Source organism: Notothenia rossii (genome assembly GCF_949606895.1).
Source record: "Notothenia rossii genome assembly, chromosome: 9".
Taxonomy (NCBI): domain Eukaryota; kingdom Metazoa; phylum Chordata; class Actinopteri; order Perciformes; family Nototheniidae; genus Notothenia; species Notothenia rossii.
Genome location: NC_136907.1, coordinates 16,511,029 through 16,530,140, shown reverse-complemented (window position 1 = coordinate 16,530,140; position 19,112 = coordinate 16,511,029). Strand labels below are relative to the sequence as shown.

Here is a 19,112-nt window from a genome sequence, read left to right as displayed (position 1 = left end):
GTACTGAGTGCATTAATGGACATTTTCAAATGTTTGATTGTGTTTTGCTGTTATAAATCTTTTTTTTTTACTTGGTCTGAGGAACTATTCTAATTTTTTGAGATAGGATTTTTGAGTTTTCTTAAGCTGTATGCCATAATCAGCAATATTAAAATAATAAAAGGCTTGCAATATTTCAGTTGATTTGTAATGAATCCAGAATGTATGACATTTTTGTTTTTTTAATTGCATTACAGAAAATAAAGAACTTTATCACAATATTCTAATTTTCTGAGACAGTCCTGTATACACTCTACTACTACTTTTGTGCAGTAATGTCTTCTCCATAACTTAATTCATCCAAATTATTTATTAATGTGAATTTATTATTTCATGTAAATGAATTGGACTTGTCAGACCTACTTGATTATTTTTGATAACGTTTACAGAATAACTGTTTGTAGTGGCTCTCACAATATGTTACTTCAGTAACAAATTCAGTGTTACAATATAACCTAATGATACGTCTCTAAATAAAGACATACGAATGACTAACCGGACCATTCAAACCAAATAAATACTACTTGTGTGATATATCGTATTTTGACTCGCTTTTTTCTTTTATTATAAGGTTAAGTTATAGCAATGTATAGGCAAGGATAGCATTATTGTTGTACATTTCAGAATAAAGGGTCTAAGGACAAAGGGTGTCATGATTTCACATATTTTACACCAGAGTGTAAATCCCATAAATGCACATTTGTGACTTGTAATATTTGGTTATGTAAATATTATTGACTTTAAATCCTTGAAATGCAAAAAATAAATGTGATGTCACATTAGGAAGAGACCAAATGATAAAAACTAAAACCCAATCATAAGGTTAGAGTCATTTCCGAGTTAATGTAGAAATGTATAACGTAAAAAAGTATTTTTAATCTTTACTTTTTTTTCTAGTTAATGTAGCAGAGAAAAAAAGAACGCTTCAATCGGATGTTTCATAAAGAAAAAATATAACTTCAGAATGATGTATACTTTCAAGTTCTTTGTCGATGCACAAAAATGACATTGTCGTTGACAAAATACAGTATGTAACTCAATCAATTCTCAATGTTTCTGTCATTGGGAGCTGTGTCGAATGAATTATTTTACTTTTTGAAATTAAGTGCATTTTGATTCCAATTCTTGTATACCTTTACTCGAATTGACTTTTGAGTAACATTTTCTACATTGTTGTATTGCTACCTTTAATTAAATGCAAGAGGTGCCTTTGCCTGTGCGTATGTGCTGCCATTGTGCTCATGTGTTTTTCTGTGCGTATGTGCTCTTGTATGTTTTCTTTCAATGCCATCAACCTGCCAGGGACTGCAGATGAAAACTAGCCTCTACGGCTAAATCTGGCACATTTATATGATGGACGAAAGTGCTCATGTTGATTAATGTGCATTGTCCCTTCTTAAATAAATAAATACAAATGATATGTAAACAGTTTGTAAAACAGTAGTGATGTAGGCTATAAAATACTTGAATACAACAAATACTTCCAGTATTGCCCTTTTCTAAAAGAGCATATTAAAAGAGGTCTTTGTTTATATGTCTTTTCTAGAAATGTTATTTGAAAAGAAAATATTTGGGACACTGTTGCTTTGTGGCAGTGTTGTAGTTCTGACCTCCCTCCACGCGGAGGCGCACCACGCGGCTCACAGCAGGAGTTTCTGAAGTTAGCGCTGTCGCAGTTTACTAACGTGGTGCTTCAAAAGACACAAACAACCGTCCACGGCACCAAGTCTGTGGAGTAATTTCACTTTTTTACAAGATATAACCTCTTGAAAGAGCGATGGGACGTGAGTCGAGGTATGTGAGAAATATCAGGTTAATTTGGTGTTAGAATCTCCATGGTGACTAACTCCTGTCGCCGTTAAAAACGTTGTATTGTTGATTAGCATGCTAGCTAAAACACATAATGTGAATTCAGCCCACCCGACAGTTCCTCTCATATACTGGTGGGATATGAATGAATGTGTTTTCTTAACCCTTCTGTGATACTCGGGTCAAAGCTGATCGATGTGCTACTTTCATCAATGATATATTGTGTTTTACATTGCATTGACTCAAGGCCCTATGATATCCTCCTCAGTAGGCATTTGAACATATAACATTACTGAATTTGAACATATAAAATGACTTTCATTGTATTTTGAGTAGTTTAGACAACTTTGTAACAAATATGATGTTCCAGGTCAAAAGTGACCCCCATAGGAAATGAATGGGTAACCCTAGATTAGGTTCATCAGGTAGTACACTCTCAAATCAACATGTTATACTTGGAATACATTTTTTAAGTTTCTATTCTTTATATATTCTTTCTTTCAGTATGACTTTTTTAATTTATTTGCATTTTAATACATTATTTGATTACAAGGCATTCGTTGTTAAATAGATACATAAAGTAACCACATAACAATCTACAGATCAGGAAAAGAAAACAAATACACATATTTATAATAACTTACAAGGCATAGCTTACACATAATGGGTACAACATTAAAACTCATACATACTTGTACTTCTTACCACCTGGTCATTATAATTGTTTTGTGTTCTATAACTTAGCCATTTTCCCATCTTTCCTCAAACATATGAACTTGGTTTCTAATTCTCATGTTTATTTATTCCATTCCATACATTTAATTTACTTGATTCTTCCATTGTGAGTTAATTAAGTTGTTCTCTTAACCAATTCCTTGTAATTTGTTTAATATTTGCTATTCTTTTTGTAATAAGTAGGAATTCCTTGTGCATTCATTGCAGTTATTCATGTGAACAGTAGTCTGAGACATTGTTTACAGCTTAAAAGGGGGTTCAATAACATTTGGTGATGATTAATGGGTTTTGTGTTAATGTAAAGGCAGTTAAAACAGACGGGTCAAATGTGACACCAAAGTAAAGAGGAGAAATGAACAGGTGGTTGTGTTTGTCTGCTCCTCAGACACTACAGGAAGCGCTCTACGTCTCGGGGCCGGTCAGGCAGCCGATCAAAGAGTCGCTCCCCAGACAAACGCTCCAAGAAGGACGACCGGGACCGGAACAGGAGGGAGAGGTCCCGCAGCCGAGACCGCCGGAGGTCCCGTTCCAGAGACAGAAAACGACCCAGGTGTGTGTTTGTGTGTGTATGGGTGTGTGGAAAATGCCAGTGTTGAAAATCAGAATCATATATTGAGTTTATTGCCCGGTACGTGTACACATACGTTAAGGGCTCATTGCATTGGGGGAATATTGTTTCAGAAAACATGAAATGCATGTCTCCTTGAAACCTAATCCATGCTGCAGGGTTTGTGCAGAATTTAAATGCATTTATTACATGGTTTATATATAAAAAGGACATCAAGTTGCAACGGACAGCATGATAAGATAAGATACGTTTAAAGCAGCAACAGAGTGAGAGTGAGAAACGGGACAGTTCAGAATCACACGAGGATAACACAATCAAAAATGTATACGTAATTGTTCAAAATTAGATATCATAACAAGGTAATCGTTGATAATTTGAATGAACATATACATATTGGAGATCGGGTTAGTAAATATATTATAATGTGGTCATTGCAAGCATGGGTCACTATAAATATGACCACTTTATAATGGACCATATTCAACAGATTCAACGAGCCCTTCATTACAAGAAGCAATTACCATAAAGTGGGAGCTTGTCGTACCTCAATGATACCATGATCTCCATCACAAGGTTTCATTTAAGTTGCTGGGGTTCTATGCAGTTAAAACCATAAAGCCCTGTGTTGGGTTACGATCTGTAAATCAGAACCACAATTACAGTTTATGTTCTTATTTGTTTGCATAAGCTCTAAAAGAAACGACATGGTTTCAGTGATTTATTTCAGATAATATGACGGAGCAAGTGAGAACATTGTGTGTTTCTATATCATATGTTTGTCATTGCTGTGCAGGCGCTCCAGGAGCAGAGAGAGGAGGAGGTCCAGGAGCAGAGACAGGAGGAGGTCGGGCAGCAGGACCCGGGCCCGGAGGTCCCGATCTGGAAGCAAGGGCAGGAGGCCTGATGAAAAGTAAGACTTCCTTTTATATAAAACAAAACTTCTCAAGACATAACTGACAGCTCTGGTAACCAAAGCCACGCTGTGACGTCTTCCCTACAGGCCAAGGAGCAAGGAGAAAGACAACATTGATCCTTTATCTGACAAGAAAAAGATAAAAGAGGAGAAAGAGGATGAGAAGATTGAGGATGTAAGTTTCATACATTTTGTTAACATCTTAACACTACTTTGTAGATGGGGCAATGTTCCTGATCTTTCTTTGTGTCTCCATGCAGCAAGACTTTGACCAGAACAAGCTTGAGGAGGAGATGAGGAAGAGGAAGGAGCGTGTGGAGAAGTGGAGGGAAGAGCAGAGGAAGAAGGCCATAGAGAACATCGGGGAGATCAAGAAAGAACTGGAGGAGATGAAGCAGGGCAAGAAGTGGAGCTTGGAGGATGACGAAGGTGAGCAAACACCATTAAGAATGACTGCTCAAGAGTTATATAAGAAATCAATTGGAATACGTTTACAAAAGAATATATATTTATTTATAATCTTACAGACTTGACCAGTAACACTTGAGCTTCAGCACTTCATTTCCATTCAGCCATTTCCATTTATTTTCAGATGATGACGAGGATATGTCGGCTCCAATGGAGGGGGACGATGAGGAAGAAGGGGAAGAGAAGGGGGAGGATAAAGAGAAGGAGATGATAAAGGAGGAGAAAAAAGAGGAGGGTGAGACGGAGCAGGAGACCCCTATGGAGCAGGAGGAGGAGGAGGACGACGTGGACACTCTGGACGCCTACATGGAGGCAGTGAAACAGGAAGTGAAGAAGTTCAACATGGGATCCATGAAAGGAAATGATAAGGTGAGTTTTAAGGGGAAGATATGCATCACTTTAGCCGGAGACAAGTTTCCCAATGTTGTAGAAAGTATTCTAATGTTAAAGAACAATTTCTAGTTGCAGCTTATCGTGCTTCACATTATGTATTGACTTTGATAAGAGAACTGAAGGAACTGCAGCAAGATGGATGACCACCTCCTGTCCGTTGTCAATCTGTCTACCAGTGTTGGACATCTTTGTTCATTTGCCTTTACTTTGATTTGCCAAATGACCTGCATGTTTCTTTCCTCTGTCAACAGAAAGGAGGAACAATGTCAGTAACCAAAGTGATGACTGTTGTTAAAACCAAGAAGGGACCCAACACTCACAAGAAGAAGGGTGAGCTGATGGAGAACGACCAGGATGCTATGGAAGTAAGTTGTTTTGGTTTATTTTAGTAACACTCGTTCATGATGGTTTGGGAAGCTGGAAACGCTTTTAAATGCATTTCTTCAATACTAAGTAGGGGTGTAACGGTATACGTACCGAATCATTTCGGTATACGTACCGAATCATTTCGGTACGTGCCCTTTGGTTCGGTACACGTGTGTACCGAAGTGTACCGAACGAATATAACGTTAAACGTAAAAAATTGAGAACGTGATCAACTTTTTGGAAGTAATCTCAGGTGCTGCGTCGCAGCATTCAGAGTAATTTGCTCACATTGGGTTCAACGCGTCATAGAGCGAGCAAGTCATTTCATTGGACGAGAGGTATACTATGAGAGCTGGTCACAGGGATGCGTTCAAATGTAGTCAGTAATTTGAGGAAATGGCGAACGCAGATAAAGTTGAGTTCGAAAATCCTCCAGCATCATTGAAGTCTCCGGTTTGGGAACATTTTGGTTTCGCAGTTACGTACAAGGATGACGGACAAAGACAGGTGGACAGAACCAAAGCTGTTTGTCGGCATTGTTCAACTAAAATTGGTTACGCAATACATCAAACTTGCACACTCATTTGAAAGGCATCACCCGAACGTGAATATCACCGGTACCGAAAGAAAAACAGACTGAAGTGCAAACCCAACTCCCCCCTAGCATTTAAGCCTCCACCACTCGCAAAAAGTTCAGACCGAGCCAAAGCTATTACAAACGCCAAATATCCTTATGTTGCCATGTTAGCAAAGCGCTACCTGGCTGTATCTGCTACCTCTGTCCCTAGCGAGAGGGTGTTCTCCAGAGCAGGAGACATTGTTAGTGCCAGAAGATCTGCCCTTTCGGCAAGCAATGTGGACAAGTTAATTTTTCTTTAAAAAAACATGAAAATACAATGACAAGCAAGTCATAATGTCAAACTGGCTGCTTAGGTACTAGTACAGTACAGTTCAAATACAGATTATTTCAGTTAATCGAAATGCTGCAACTTAATGTTTATTTTATTATATTTTGTATTTATTTGAGTGAATATTCACAGTTTAATAATAATTAAAACCCCAAAACTAATAGTTTATGTTTTGTGAGTACTAGTACAGTAAAGTTCAAATACAGATTATTTCAGTTCATCGAAATGCTGCACCTTAATGTTTATTTTATTATATTTTGTATTTATTTGAGTCAATATATTGTTCAGTTTAATAATAAAAAAAAAAAAAAGAAATACTTTATGTTTGGTGATAATTTTTTGTGCTGTACCAAAAACGTACCTAACCGTGACCTAAAAACCGAGGTACGTACCGAACCGAAATGTTTGTGAACCGTTACACCCCTAATACTAAGGGCTTTTCCTTTATCAGCTAAAAGAGCTCTTATTTCCCCAAAGCAACACAACTCACTGGGTTCTACATTGCATAAAGACAAAAACATATCGACTGTTCCTGATTTAGATTCATCAGGTGAACAGTTTGACAATTCCATAACGTTTCCTCCGATGGAACACAATGCTAACTTTCCAAAATGTTACTGTTGTGATTGACAGTACTCGTCAGAGGAGGAGGAGGTGGACCTGCAGACGGCTCTGACGGGCTTCCAGACCAAAACGAGGAAGGTTCTAGAGCCTGTCGATCACGGGAAGATTGAGTACGAGCCATACCGCAAAAACTTCTATGTGGAGGTTCCTGAGCTCGCCAGGATGACTCCAGAAGGTTTGTAAACACAAGTTCCTCTTACCCCACAACTGAGATTTTTGATATGGAAAATATCACATAAACACGACCACTGTACCCTCATGATTTGAATGAATAGACTGCACATGTAACATCTGTGTTGATCAGATGCAGTTTTTGTAGTCTACACATGATTCTAATGTCAAGATTTACAAGAATGGGCCCCCCAGTTTATCATGCAGATTGTAATTGATAAAGGGGCTAGGTATTACTCTTCAATGCTTAATCAGACCATTAGGGGATAATAAATACCTATATTCAGAAATATTATATTGTAATTCATTCCTCAATATGTCATGGCAACATTTGGTGGCTTTTGAAACTAGTGCCAGCTACTTTCATTTGAAAAGAATCTGCAACATCACACACGCATGTTGTGCCATCCTTCACTCCCTGTCTAACCTTTCCTATTTGGCTGGTTTGTTTTTGAATCAATACAGACGTGCACTTGTACAGATTGGAACTGGAAGGCATTACATTTAAAGGGAAGGGCTGTCCCAAACCTATCAAGACCTGGGTGCAGTGTGGAGTGTCAATGAAGATCCTCGGTTCTATGAAGAAGTGAGTCTGACACTGTGGACCTATGATGTGATGGACTAGACGACTTTTTCTTAGGCAAAATAAGTAATAAAGAAAATAATCAGTTTCATATAAATGTAATTAGGCAGTCAGCATGTGTGGAAATGGTCCAAGCTTTGATTTAGGTTTGTGTGCAGAGAGCAGCTCCCATACAAATATAGCCTATCCTATTTAATTAAGTCTGTCCTATTTCAATGTTTGAACAGTTAACAGCTCAGATCAGCCAAGCTGACTTTTTTTTTTGCCTGACCAGAACTCACACTTCATATTCATGCATTTCCTCACAAATGTACACAGACAGGGCTACGATAAGCCCACTCCCATCCAGGCCCAGGCCATCCCTGCCATCATGACGGGCCGCGACCTCATTGGCATCGCTAAGACCGGCAGCGGGAAAACCATCGCCTTCCTGCTGCCCATGTTCCGACACATCATGGACCAGAGGCCCCTGGAGGAGTCTGAGGGACCAATAGGTAAGGACTAGATCATTGTATACTTGCTTTAGGCATCAATCTAACATGCCCATTCCTTTTTTATATTTCTTACAAATAAAAAGGAGTTCTGATGTCAGGCTGTGCTTTTCAAAGACTTGCTTTGAATATAGGGCAATGAAGACTAAATGAGGACTAGGGCGGCATGATATTGAAAAAAACGGACATTGCGATATTCTTTTCCCCTGCGATATATATTGCGTTTTTTTTAACTATATTTAACCGGATGAAGGATTTTAGTCACGTACGTCTGGATCTTAACTGGTTGACTCATCATACCTTAAGTCATGAACTAACATGTCATGATACTACATGTTGCTTACCCTCAAATAAGGGGGTTCATCTGTGGATGAAGAAGAGAAGAACCTTTTTGTATCCAAAATAGTTCCAGATGGCAGATGTTGCTTTTCTTTTTGGAAGTAAATCTTCATTCTCTCCGGTATTGTCTTCCTGTTCCTCGCTCATTTTTTACCGGTGTTTTGATGGTCTGCAAACTAGCGGGGCGGGGCCTGCTGTGATCTGATCAAGAATGATTGTGATTGGTGGTTTGCTGTGCATGCAGAGCCTGCATTTCACTCTCTCAAGTACCACTGACATGAGAGCAAGTTTTCCTTTTGTAGCAAGCAGCAAAATAATTGTAACATGATGTGTTTGAGTTAATTTACCTACTTAATATCGCACGTCCTAAAAAAAAAAATATTAATAAAAGAAATAATAAAATCGCACATCCCTGCGATGTGAATAATGCGCATATTGCGGTTATCGCCATGACACGATATATCGTTCAGCTCTAATGAGGACCCATTTCCACTTTGTAATGATAAGCAACTGGCTGTTATGCTTTCATAAAGAAAGCAACATATAGTATTGCATGCATACATAGTTTCAATGTAATGAAATATTAACCCTTGTATCATGAATTGTATTGTATTGCCAGGTTATTGCCAAAACATCTTATCCCGTTTGTTTATTTATTTCCCCCTCAGCTGTCATCATGACACCGACCAGAGAGTTGGCTCTTCAGATCGCCAAGGAGTGTAAGAAGTTCTCCAAACAGCTGGGACTCCGGGTGGTGTGTGTTTATGGAGGCACAGGCATCAGTGAACAGGTAAACACCCACGCTAATGTTTCTGTTAATGTTACTTCCCCACAGGCTTTAATCAGCTTACAGTTGAAGAGCCTGTGACAGCATCCCAACAACTGTTGTGCAATGAAATACGGGGCTACTAGTCATCTCGAACCGTCAGTTTAAAAAAGAAGGTGCGATACCGTTCCGATAAATATCAATAATTTCGAACATCGCGGGGAAATTCCTTCGACTCATTTTGAAGTTTTGGGGGAAGCCGGAAGTGACGTCAATGCGGGAACGCTTCACTGAGCGGCGAGAGAGCCAAACACGGACAAAGTGTGTTGTCATGCGTAGAAATGGTGAATTACTGAGTTTAGGCACGTTAATAACGTTTTAATGAAGTTGACTACAGTATATTCATATTTCTCAGTGCTTTCATGTCAATTCGGGGAACATAAACATAAATGCTCGTGGTGAAGATGATGATTCAATTAGGATTAAAAATCGGTAGTGAGAGCTGCTGAATTTCCTCCCGTCGGATGTGATATAAAAACAAATCGATTATTTTTGTAGTTGTAAACTCAAGTGGATGAAACTACATTTATTAATGCTTTCATGTCAATTCATATGAAACATTAAATGATCGTGAGGATGATGAGTTAAAACCGTTTGTTTGAGCCGGTCTGCATTTCCTGATGAAAAGCAAACGGATGCTTTTTGTAATTGTAGTACACCAACATGGATTAAACATGTGTTTTGTTTACCACAATGTTGGGGAAATTAATGGATAAAATGCACGGATTATTATTATTATTATTATTATTATTATTCCCACTCCGATCGGGACACGGTCCACCGTTTCCCCGCAACAAGGCTCCCCCCGTTATCAAAGTACAAATATCCAAAATAAGTTCAGTAACGGTTTTCAAGGGGACAATATTTACTCAAATTGATGGGTTTGGATGATGGGGGAAACTCGTGTCACAGGCTCTTTAACTCAAGTCAATCTATCAGAACAGTAAAGTCAAGCTAAATGCTGCCCGATAATACACTATGTCATTGTCAGGGTGCAATGCAGTCTTTGATGAAATGAAATGGCTTTATGCCTACATTTACACTACATGATTTTAGCCATGATTTTCTTCTGGCCAACAGTTTTTGGAGCAGGTTAAATATGGTGATTGGTCTGCAAGTCCAAATCCTGTACTCTGAAATTTGTTTTGACGGGCAATGATGACAGTACCAACCGAGAGCCAATGAGAGCATAGCATATGGGTTAAAGGAGACTCATTTCTCTATTTCCTTTCAACACTCTGCAGAACAGTTACTCCTTAGCTTCCCCCATATTCCCAAACATGTTCTCCTCCATATTCCTTCATTTCTTCTTTCTTTGTATTGCTGCAAATCAGCATTTAAAACTATTTTGTTGACTTCCTTCTACTAGTATCTTTAGATGATCTTAAACGCCAGTGACTGGATAACTTTGTTAGTTAGTTATTCGATTGTTATTTTGTTAATTTGAGCGTTACACTAATACTTTAATTTGTTGTCGGTTTCCAGATTGCTGAGCTGAAGAGAGGAGCGGAGATCATCGTGTGCACACCGGGAAGAATGATTGACATGTTGGGGGCCAACAGCGGTGAGTTCATTCCCCCTCGACCCTCCCTTCTTTATTCTTGTAGGATGTCACTGTGAGCCTTTTGTTAATTACCTTGCATGCAATTAAATGTAACAATTGATAAAGTACATACTTGCCCAAGTCAGTAACACTTACTAAACTGTTGACATTATTTGACCACCCTTGGGATCAGTCATACCTACCAGACAGTGATGTGTTTCCTGAAGATCAGGGCAAGTACAGGTAGGTGGACCTGGCGCTGTCTCCGTGGTTCCTCAACTCCAAGCCAGAGACCATCAAAATGTTTGATAAGTGTATTGTACATTGGTTTATCAGGATGTGTATTTATTAGGGCTGTCAATAGATCCATTTGTGACTCAAATGTATAACTATTAATCACGTAAATCCGTAGGTGCTTGAGGGAAAGACTTTTACCAGCGGGTAAACTATTGTGTGGCCATAACAGGTTATTTAAAATAATTTCACAGTGCCTACTATTTACGATCCAACTGACTGACATTTTGCGCTGCGGGATTTCAGAGTATTGTATTGGTTAATTCACTATTTTAATTATTCTCTTTTGGCCAAAAATCAGAGCCACAAAGACTGCTCCTGCTTGAAGGGCAGCAGTTTACAATACCATCCGTATATCAACTTACCGTAATTTTCGGACTATAAGCCGCGCCTTTTTCCCATTTTTCGACGCTGCGGCTTATATAACGGTGCGGCTAATCTATGGATTTTTACAGCTAACGGCCACTAGGGGACCTCCTAAATCTATGGATTTTACAGGTTACAGTCCACTACCTTTAACTCTATGGGCTCTATGGCCGGTCCGCTGACCCCCACCTTTAAGCGGCTGGTTCCAGCAGGAAAAGCTGGAGGCCGGAAAAGAGTGAGACAGGTAGCGCGCTAAAGTAAAAGTGGAACCGAGAGTGGTACAGGAGACAGAACGAGAGCAAGACAGACAGACATTACGAGAGCGAGACAGTTTGTCCCCGTACCACTGGTTGAAAACCACTGCTGTAGATCACTGCCGGTACGTGCGCTGGGAGCGCACCGTTTAAGTTTGAAAGTTGAAAAGTTTGTGTGTCTGAAACGCTATGTGATACAGTACAGTTTACACAGCACATGTTCTGTAGCTACTATTGCACTAAATGGTAACACTTGAATACGTTATGCCAATATGCAACTTGTTTGTTGAAATGTTAATAAATGGGAGCTTCCTCAAACAGCCATCTCTTTCCCGACAATCCCCTCTGTGCACGAACCCTTACATATGGTAATTAAACATTAAAACACCTGCGGCTTATAGTCCAGTGCGGCTTATATATGTACACATCATTCAATTTAGCTGCTGCGGCTTATATTCAGGTGTGCCTTATAGTCCGAAAATTACGGTAATTCATAAAAATGTGCATTCATTCGCAATGGTTTTTGATCCAATCCTTCCTATTAATTTATCCAAAAAAAGAGCAAAACTGTTAAATTGACAGCCCTAGTACTTGTGTTATATTAGGAGTGGCCTTGATGCTCAAGCAGGGTTCTACAGAGTTGTTCTTTTGGTTCTTATACTGTGAATAAAAAAATGCCTGTCAAAGTAACTACTACTAATAATTGTAATAAACAATATTAATTCCATTTTTAAAGAGTTTTGAGTCACTGCTATTATGATAATGTAAAATAAGTAAAAGGCAAGTACACCATTAGGTTTTTTTAATGTTTTTATTTGAGCTCATGGAGCTTATTAGCCAATTAATAACACTGTGGAGCCCTGTGCAGCAGTAGGCCTTTGCATACAAATATAAAGAAATATTGGAAATGTGTTAAGAAAGCAGTTATTGTAAAACTTTCACTTTTTAATCGTGCATTTCTCAATATTTTCTGAGCCTTTTATGATGAAAAGGTTTTTGTTGTTTCCACACATGCGAGGTAATCTCTAATATGTTTCCCTTGTAGGTGAAAAGGCGATTGGTCAGATATTGCTTGGGGCTCCATCTCTTGTTTTGTATCTTGAGGCTGTTTTCTGACTTTTACAGGTCCCTCATGTCCCTGAGATGGTACGCAAGCCCAGAGAAAAACTATAAAAAAACATGTACAAATATAAATCAAATCCAACCCTGGCCATTTGAAAGTAGTCCACAGAAGAATACGCTCAAGTTGTTATATCATGTGCCTTGTTTTCTTTGCCAAGTAGTCTTACAACGAAAACGTTTCTCTGTTTTGTAGATATGTTTAATCTGTATGAAAGCTTGAGTGGGGATGAGAATGAGGACTGGCTTTTCTTGAAGCTAACTGTTTTCCTTGTGCTCATCTCCTTCGGTGTGTAGGTCGAGTCACCAACCTGCGCAGATCTACATATGTGGTGTTGGATGAAGCAGACAGGATGTTTGACATGGGCTTTGAGCCACAGGTGGGTCATCCCAAGATGTATTGTTCGTATATATACGGTTTCTCTTTCTATGCCTGGACTGCAGCGCCTGACAGTTAGCACGGACAGGATTTTCGTGAATATCATCAAATGTGACTTGAAAAGCTTTTCAGATTGCTATAATGCTCGAGGAAATAAAATCCCAGCCTTATTTTAAGATAAAAAAAACACAATGGTGCTCTAGGAGGATTTTCAGGTGATGAAGTGGGCGGGTGTTACCTTCGTTGGTTATCGGCTAATGGTTACACAACCCAGAAAACATTGTGACATCACAAATCAGAATCTGATCAGCTACAGGTTTTTATTTAAATGGATCAGGACAAATAGATATTTTTTCTCACTAAAAGGATGTGCATTCAACAAAAATATGTGGCCTATCTTTGATGCAATTAAATAATTTTTCCCTTAGCAAAACTCGTAAGTCCACTATGTTATAATGTAATGCCAGTTTTATGCATATTTTGGATCATTTTCAGGAGCATATTGTGAATCCTTATTTTTGGCCAGAACAATTGTGACATAACATTTTCATATTGTCCCATACCTAGTATCACCTGGATGTGTAATTGCCCACATTCTCAAACAAGCACAAATTACAAAGTTAAAGAAGGTGACAAATATTTTGGATAATAAAACTATAACAACATTGACTGTCATTTGTTACTTTGGATTTTGTGCTTCCCAGTAAAGCAGTGAAACAGGATAGAAAACAATGAGCTTAGGAACGAGTAGACGGCTTTCTCTAACCTTCAGGTCTATTCTGGTTCCTCTACCAGGTGATGCGTATTATAGACAACGTGCGTCCAGACCGTCAGACGGTCATGTTCTCCGCCACCTTCCCCAGAGCTATGGAGGCGCTGGCCCGTAGGATCCTGATCAAACCTCTGGAGGTCCAGGTGGGGGGCCGCAGTGTGGTCTGCTCTGATGTGGAACAACACGTGGTAAATCATCTTTCTCTCATTTAAAAAATGATTTATTTACATTTATTTGTTCAGGTCTTTTAACAAACTTCATGATTTTACATTGGTTTGAGTTAGATTGCCCCTTTGTTTAAATTCATATTGGCCACTCAATCCAAATCAGTCCTCATCTTTCTCTCTTTTCTCCTTTTGTGTTTCTGTAGCTGGTGATTGAGGAGGACAAGAAGTTCCTGAAGCTTCTTGAGATTCTGGGTCACTACCAGGAGAAGGGCTCGGTCATCATCTTTGTTGACAAACAGGAGCATGCAGACTCTCTGCTGAAAGACCTGATGAAAGCCTCGTACCCCTGCATGTCACTGCACGGAGGTAAGGGGGCCACTCGTTACAACTTTTTGATATTTGGATGTGTTTACAATTTGGGTGTGTTTGAAAGGTGTCTTTGAGTGGTGTCTTTGAGTGGTGTCTTTGAGTGGTGTCTTTGACTGGTGTCTTTGAGTGGTGTCTTTGAGTGGTGTCTTTGACTGGTGTCTTTGACTGGTGTCTTTGACTGGTGTCTTTGACTGGTGTCTTTGACTGGTCCAGAATCCCAGATATGTGTTAACTCTACAAAAATGTAAATGTATTTACAACTACAAGAGCACTCAATGAAGTACTGTGTGCTGAAGACTTTTCTTTTTGCTGCTGCTTTTAATTGAACTATTCACATCTTAAACTGCATTGTAACTTTTATTCATGGACTTTTTTCTTTTAATGTTTATTTTATTATCTTTGCTTTTTAATGACTGTTTTTAAATGCCATTTTCTTAATGTCTTTCATCTTAGTAAAGCACTTTGAATTGCCTTGTGTTGAAAGGTGCTGTATAAATAAACTTGCCTTGCCTGTGAAAGTATGTACACCACATACATTATTAAGTATAGTCTGCTGCCGGCTTAATATGGCCACTTTGTCCTTGTATTGCGTCTAAAACCTTCCTACAGCTGCAAAGGGAGTGGTCTTATTCCTGCCTTACCATAACTGAAGTCTAGTTTTTGTCTTTTATTGATTAACTTCCTGCTGTCTTGTTAGGAATTGACCAGTACGACAGAGACAGCGTCATCAGCGACTTTAAGAACGGAGCATGTCGTCTGATGGTGGCCACCTCTGTGGCCGCGCGAGGCCTGGACGTCAAGCAGCTGATCCTGGTGGTCAACTACAACTGTCCCAACCACTACGAGGACTACGTCCACAGGGCCGGACGCACAGGCCGCGCAGGCAACAAGGTCCGTTACTAAGGAATATTTTTGCATGATTTTCAGGTGCATATTTAACAGCTTCAATCCTATGGAAGTTTATATCTTTTCTCATCTCTAAATCTTGTTCTTTCCTCAAGGGCTTCGCCTACACCTTCATCACAGATGACCAGGTTCGCTATGCGGGGGATATCATCAAAGCCCTGGAGCTGTCCGGCTCTCCTGTCCCGCCTGAACTGGAGCAGCTTTGGTCCTCCTTCAGAGACCAACAGAAAGCGGTAAGATGAGAGAAAGGGGGATCTCAAAGTTTAAGAGTGTGTGTGGTGTCTCTATTAGTCTGTCAAAACTAAATCTTCATTATTTCCTTATTCCCCTCTCCCCCCTTCTTCCTTCCAGGAGGGTAAGACCATTAAGAGCAGCAGCGGCTTCTCAGGAAAAGGCTTCAAGTTTGATGAAACAGAACACGCCTTAGCTAATGAGAGAAAGAAGCTTCAGAAAGCTGCTCTCGGACTGCAGGACTCTGATGACGAGGATGGAGCCCTGGATGTGAGTAGTGTTTACATTTCATTCTTAAATACATGACTTTAAATGTTTGTAAAACTGGCAACATGCTCATTGCAAAAAATGCAGCACTCCACTGTTTCTCTGCATCATCTAAAATAACATTTTTGGCATTTCAAGTGTACCACCCAGCAAGTGAAAATTACAAAATCCTATGGATTATTAATTGAATGGTTCCAACCCATCTCAATGTATCTCCCCTGCTTTTTCCCCTCCTCAGATTGAAGAGCAGATCGAGAGCATGTTCAACTCCAAGAAGCGGGTGAAGGACCTGTCGGCTCCCGGGGCGACCTCCGGCTCTGCAGGATCAACGTCCTCCACATCGTCCGTCTCCGGGGGGCTGCCAGGCCTCGGCCCGACGTCTGCTGGAAACATCCAGAAACTGGAGATGGCCAAGAGGCTGGCGCTGAAGATCAATGCTCAGAAGAACCTGGGCGCCGAGGCTCAGGTACGTTGAATGCCAGAGGAGACATGGAGAGGATTTTCTATCTCTAAATGTTCTGTCAATCCTCACCTATTATACTTGGTGATACAGTTGTGTTTCAGTCGCATTGTTGCCCTTTGGAAGACGGTAAAGACAGAAGTAAAATGTTAAAGTCGCACAATTTGCAATACAAAAAAACAATTACATTTGAAAAGTCCTGCTGTAATAAGAAAATGTCAACTTTTATTTTTAACATGGAAGTGTGAGATTACAAACACTTATTTGGCATTATAAATGTGTGTATTACTAAACTACAACTGCATTGTAATTATATTTCTTATCACAATATATTACAAAGATTATTCTTATACTGTTCTGCTCTCTGGTTGTGGGACGAGGTAGCCCTAAGGTTTATGTCTATTCCTCTTAAACTGAAAACTCCATCTAATATTTGTTTCTTTCTGTATTCTCTGTTCTTTAAGTTGTATATGTTATGCCAATATGAATGATGTATCCTATAAAGCCAAACTGCTTTTCTCTCCTTGTACAGGACGTGATGCAGCAGGCCACCAACGCCATCCTGCGGGGGGGCACCATCATGACGCCCTCGGTGTCGGCAAAGACCATCGCAGAGCAGCTGGCGGAGAAGATCAATGCCAAGCTGAACTACACCCCCGTGGAGAAGCTGGAGGAGGAGCGGCAGGCGGCTGAACAGGCCGAGACCGTCAAGAGATACGAAGAGGAGCTGGAGATCAATGACTTCCCTCAGGTAGGCAGCACACAACAAAGAACTAAAACATTCAGCAGATGCCTAGCTTATCCTGGATCTGTTTTATTTCTCACATTCCACAGTAGGTTTTAACTATACTACGGGATGAGGTTCAGGAAGTTTAGATGGCTGTAGTTTCCCTTGGTCACAGTGAACCTCGTCTTGTTGGTGCCTAGAAGCAGCGGATAAGAAATTAAAATATAAACTCTGGAAGCAGTTTTCTTTGAAAATCACATGACTTCATCAAATATTTATCACAGGCATTTTTTAAAACATGTTTCAAATCTTACATTTTTCAGAATGGCATTAAATGTTTACCATTTTGAAATACATGTAAAAGCTTTGGAGAGAGTATTATTTATTTAGTTCTCTGCTTCATTGGGATGTGTGATCCAATCTTCTTTTCCCAGTTTAGCAATGCTCACTTTATACCACAACGTTACCAGTCAAATATGTCCTCGCACTTGAGGACAAATCCAAACTGTGTCAACTTTGTCAGAAAATGTTGTGTTTTGTGATGGACCACATTGCTCAACATAAAAACAGGTGGCCATTTTCTTTTATTTCAGGGCCTTTTTTGATGTTAAGACTTGTTTTGGTAACAATCATGCCCAAATTCCAAATTGTATTTTTAATTCTGAGAAATGTGTATTCTGTTTTCTACTTTAATGGAAGCTGTTGCAAATAAGGACAGAATCTAGCTAAAAATCTTTAAAAATGTTTCTCGTTCTGATCTACCGCAGACGGCCAGGTGGAAGGTGACGTCTAAGGAAGCTCTGCAGAGGATCGGTGAATACTCTGAGGCCGCCATCACCATAAGAGGAACATATTTCCCTCCAGGAAAAGAGCCCAAGGAGGGAGAACGCAAGATCTACCTGGCTATTGAAAGTATGTGTCAGGGGAATCAGTTTCAAGTGTTCAATGCGTTCTTTAAGAACATTACTTTCATAATGACGTTCCTAATCTTTCTCTAAGCATCCATTGAGCTACGTCTGGGCTCTGTATTCACTCCGGTTTTATTGTGTATAACACATCTTTATTTACTGTTTAATAAAGAAGCGTTTGTTTTATAGGTGCAAATGAAATGGCCGTGCAGAAAGCCAAAACAGAGATCACGCGGTTGATCAAGGAGGAGCTCATCAGATTAGTAAGTATCCTTTTCTTCTTACAGGAATCAATAACATCAGATTTTTGGAGCTTGAAAAATAAAACGGGGCATGTTGTAATTTATTAAATATCTATAAAAGATGTTAATTATTGTTTTTTTTCTTCTTTCCAGCAAAATTCTTACCAGCCGACGAGCAAAGGCCGCTACAAAGTGTTGTAGAGAAGAATCAAAGGCTCATGGAAGGAGTTTCCGTCTCTCAACAATCCCCTGCCATCTCACCGTGTTTGAAAACTATTTGAGTCTATATTTTTAATAACATTCCCATGAAATACCTAAGTTTACTGTATGGTTTTGTTTTTATTATGCATAATTATTCCCTCAGTTTCCTCTGTGCTTCACCTGACTTTCCTGTGATTTTATACCTACAGACCAGAAATGACCTCCAGTGTCATTGTACCATCACAATCCCCAATATGTCTTTTAAATGGCGGGGGAGGGGGGGGGGGGGGTCAGGTGATTCACCCTGATGTATGTACAAGCAACATCGTACCCATAGTCTTTATCAAGGAATAGTCAGATGAAATATGTTTTTACTTTTCTGCACAATAAAACAATGTGTTGCAAATGAATTAAATGTGTCTTAATCTGTTTGCATTAACACATCTACTATTTTAATTATTCAGTAGCCTCTCCTTTGTATATTATTCATCAGCAGTGGAGTGTTGTTTGATAAGCAATGGAACTGGATTATGGCTCATTTTTAAGTACATTAACATAACATATTTTTAATGGGATTTTCAGCTTTATTGGACGCAAATAAACAGTTTGGTGTAACTTTAAAGTAAGAACACAGGGTTTGGATGTGAAAGTGGTTCAGCAGGGGAAGGAGAAGA

At 39.5% G+C, this 19,112-nt stretch overlaps 1 protein-coding gene across 1 annotated transcript; it reads left to right on the top strand.

Moving 5' to 3' along the window:
- Positions 1 to 1,674: 1,674 nt before the first annotated feature.
- ddx46 (DEAD (Asp-Glu-Ala-Asp) box polypeptide 46) lies at positions 1,675 to 18,782 on the top strand. Its single transcript, XM_079651730.1, has 23 exons — positions 1,675 to 1,833; positions 2,969 to 3,133; positions 3,945 to 4,061; positions 4,152 to 4,239; positions 4,325 to 4,493; positions 4,657 to 4,901; positions 5,177 to 5,290; positions 6,833 to 6,998; positions 7,460 to 7,580; positions 7,896 to 8,071; positions 9,076 to 9,197; positions 10,719 to 10,797; positions 13,107 to 13,189; positions 13,984 to 14,148; positions 14,331 to 14,493; positions 15,194 to 15,387; positions 15,498 to 15,635; positions 15,754 to 15,903; positions 16,139 to 16,366; positions 16,893 to 17,111; positions 17,855 to 17,999; positions 18,185 to 18,258; positions 18,391 to 18,782. The coding sequence occupies exons 1-23, from the start codon at positions 1,817 to 1,819 to the stop codon at positions 18,436 to 18,438; spliced, it is 3,186 nt and encodes a 1,061-aa protein (XP_079507856.1). The 5' UTR covers positions 1,675 to 1,816; the 3' UTR covers positions 18,439 to 18,782.
- The last annotated feature ends 330 nt before the right edge of the window (positions 18,783 to 19,112 follow it).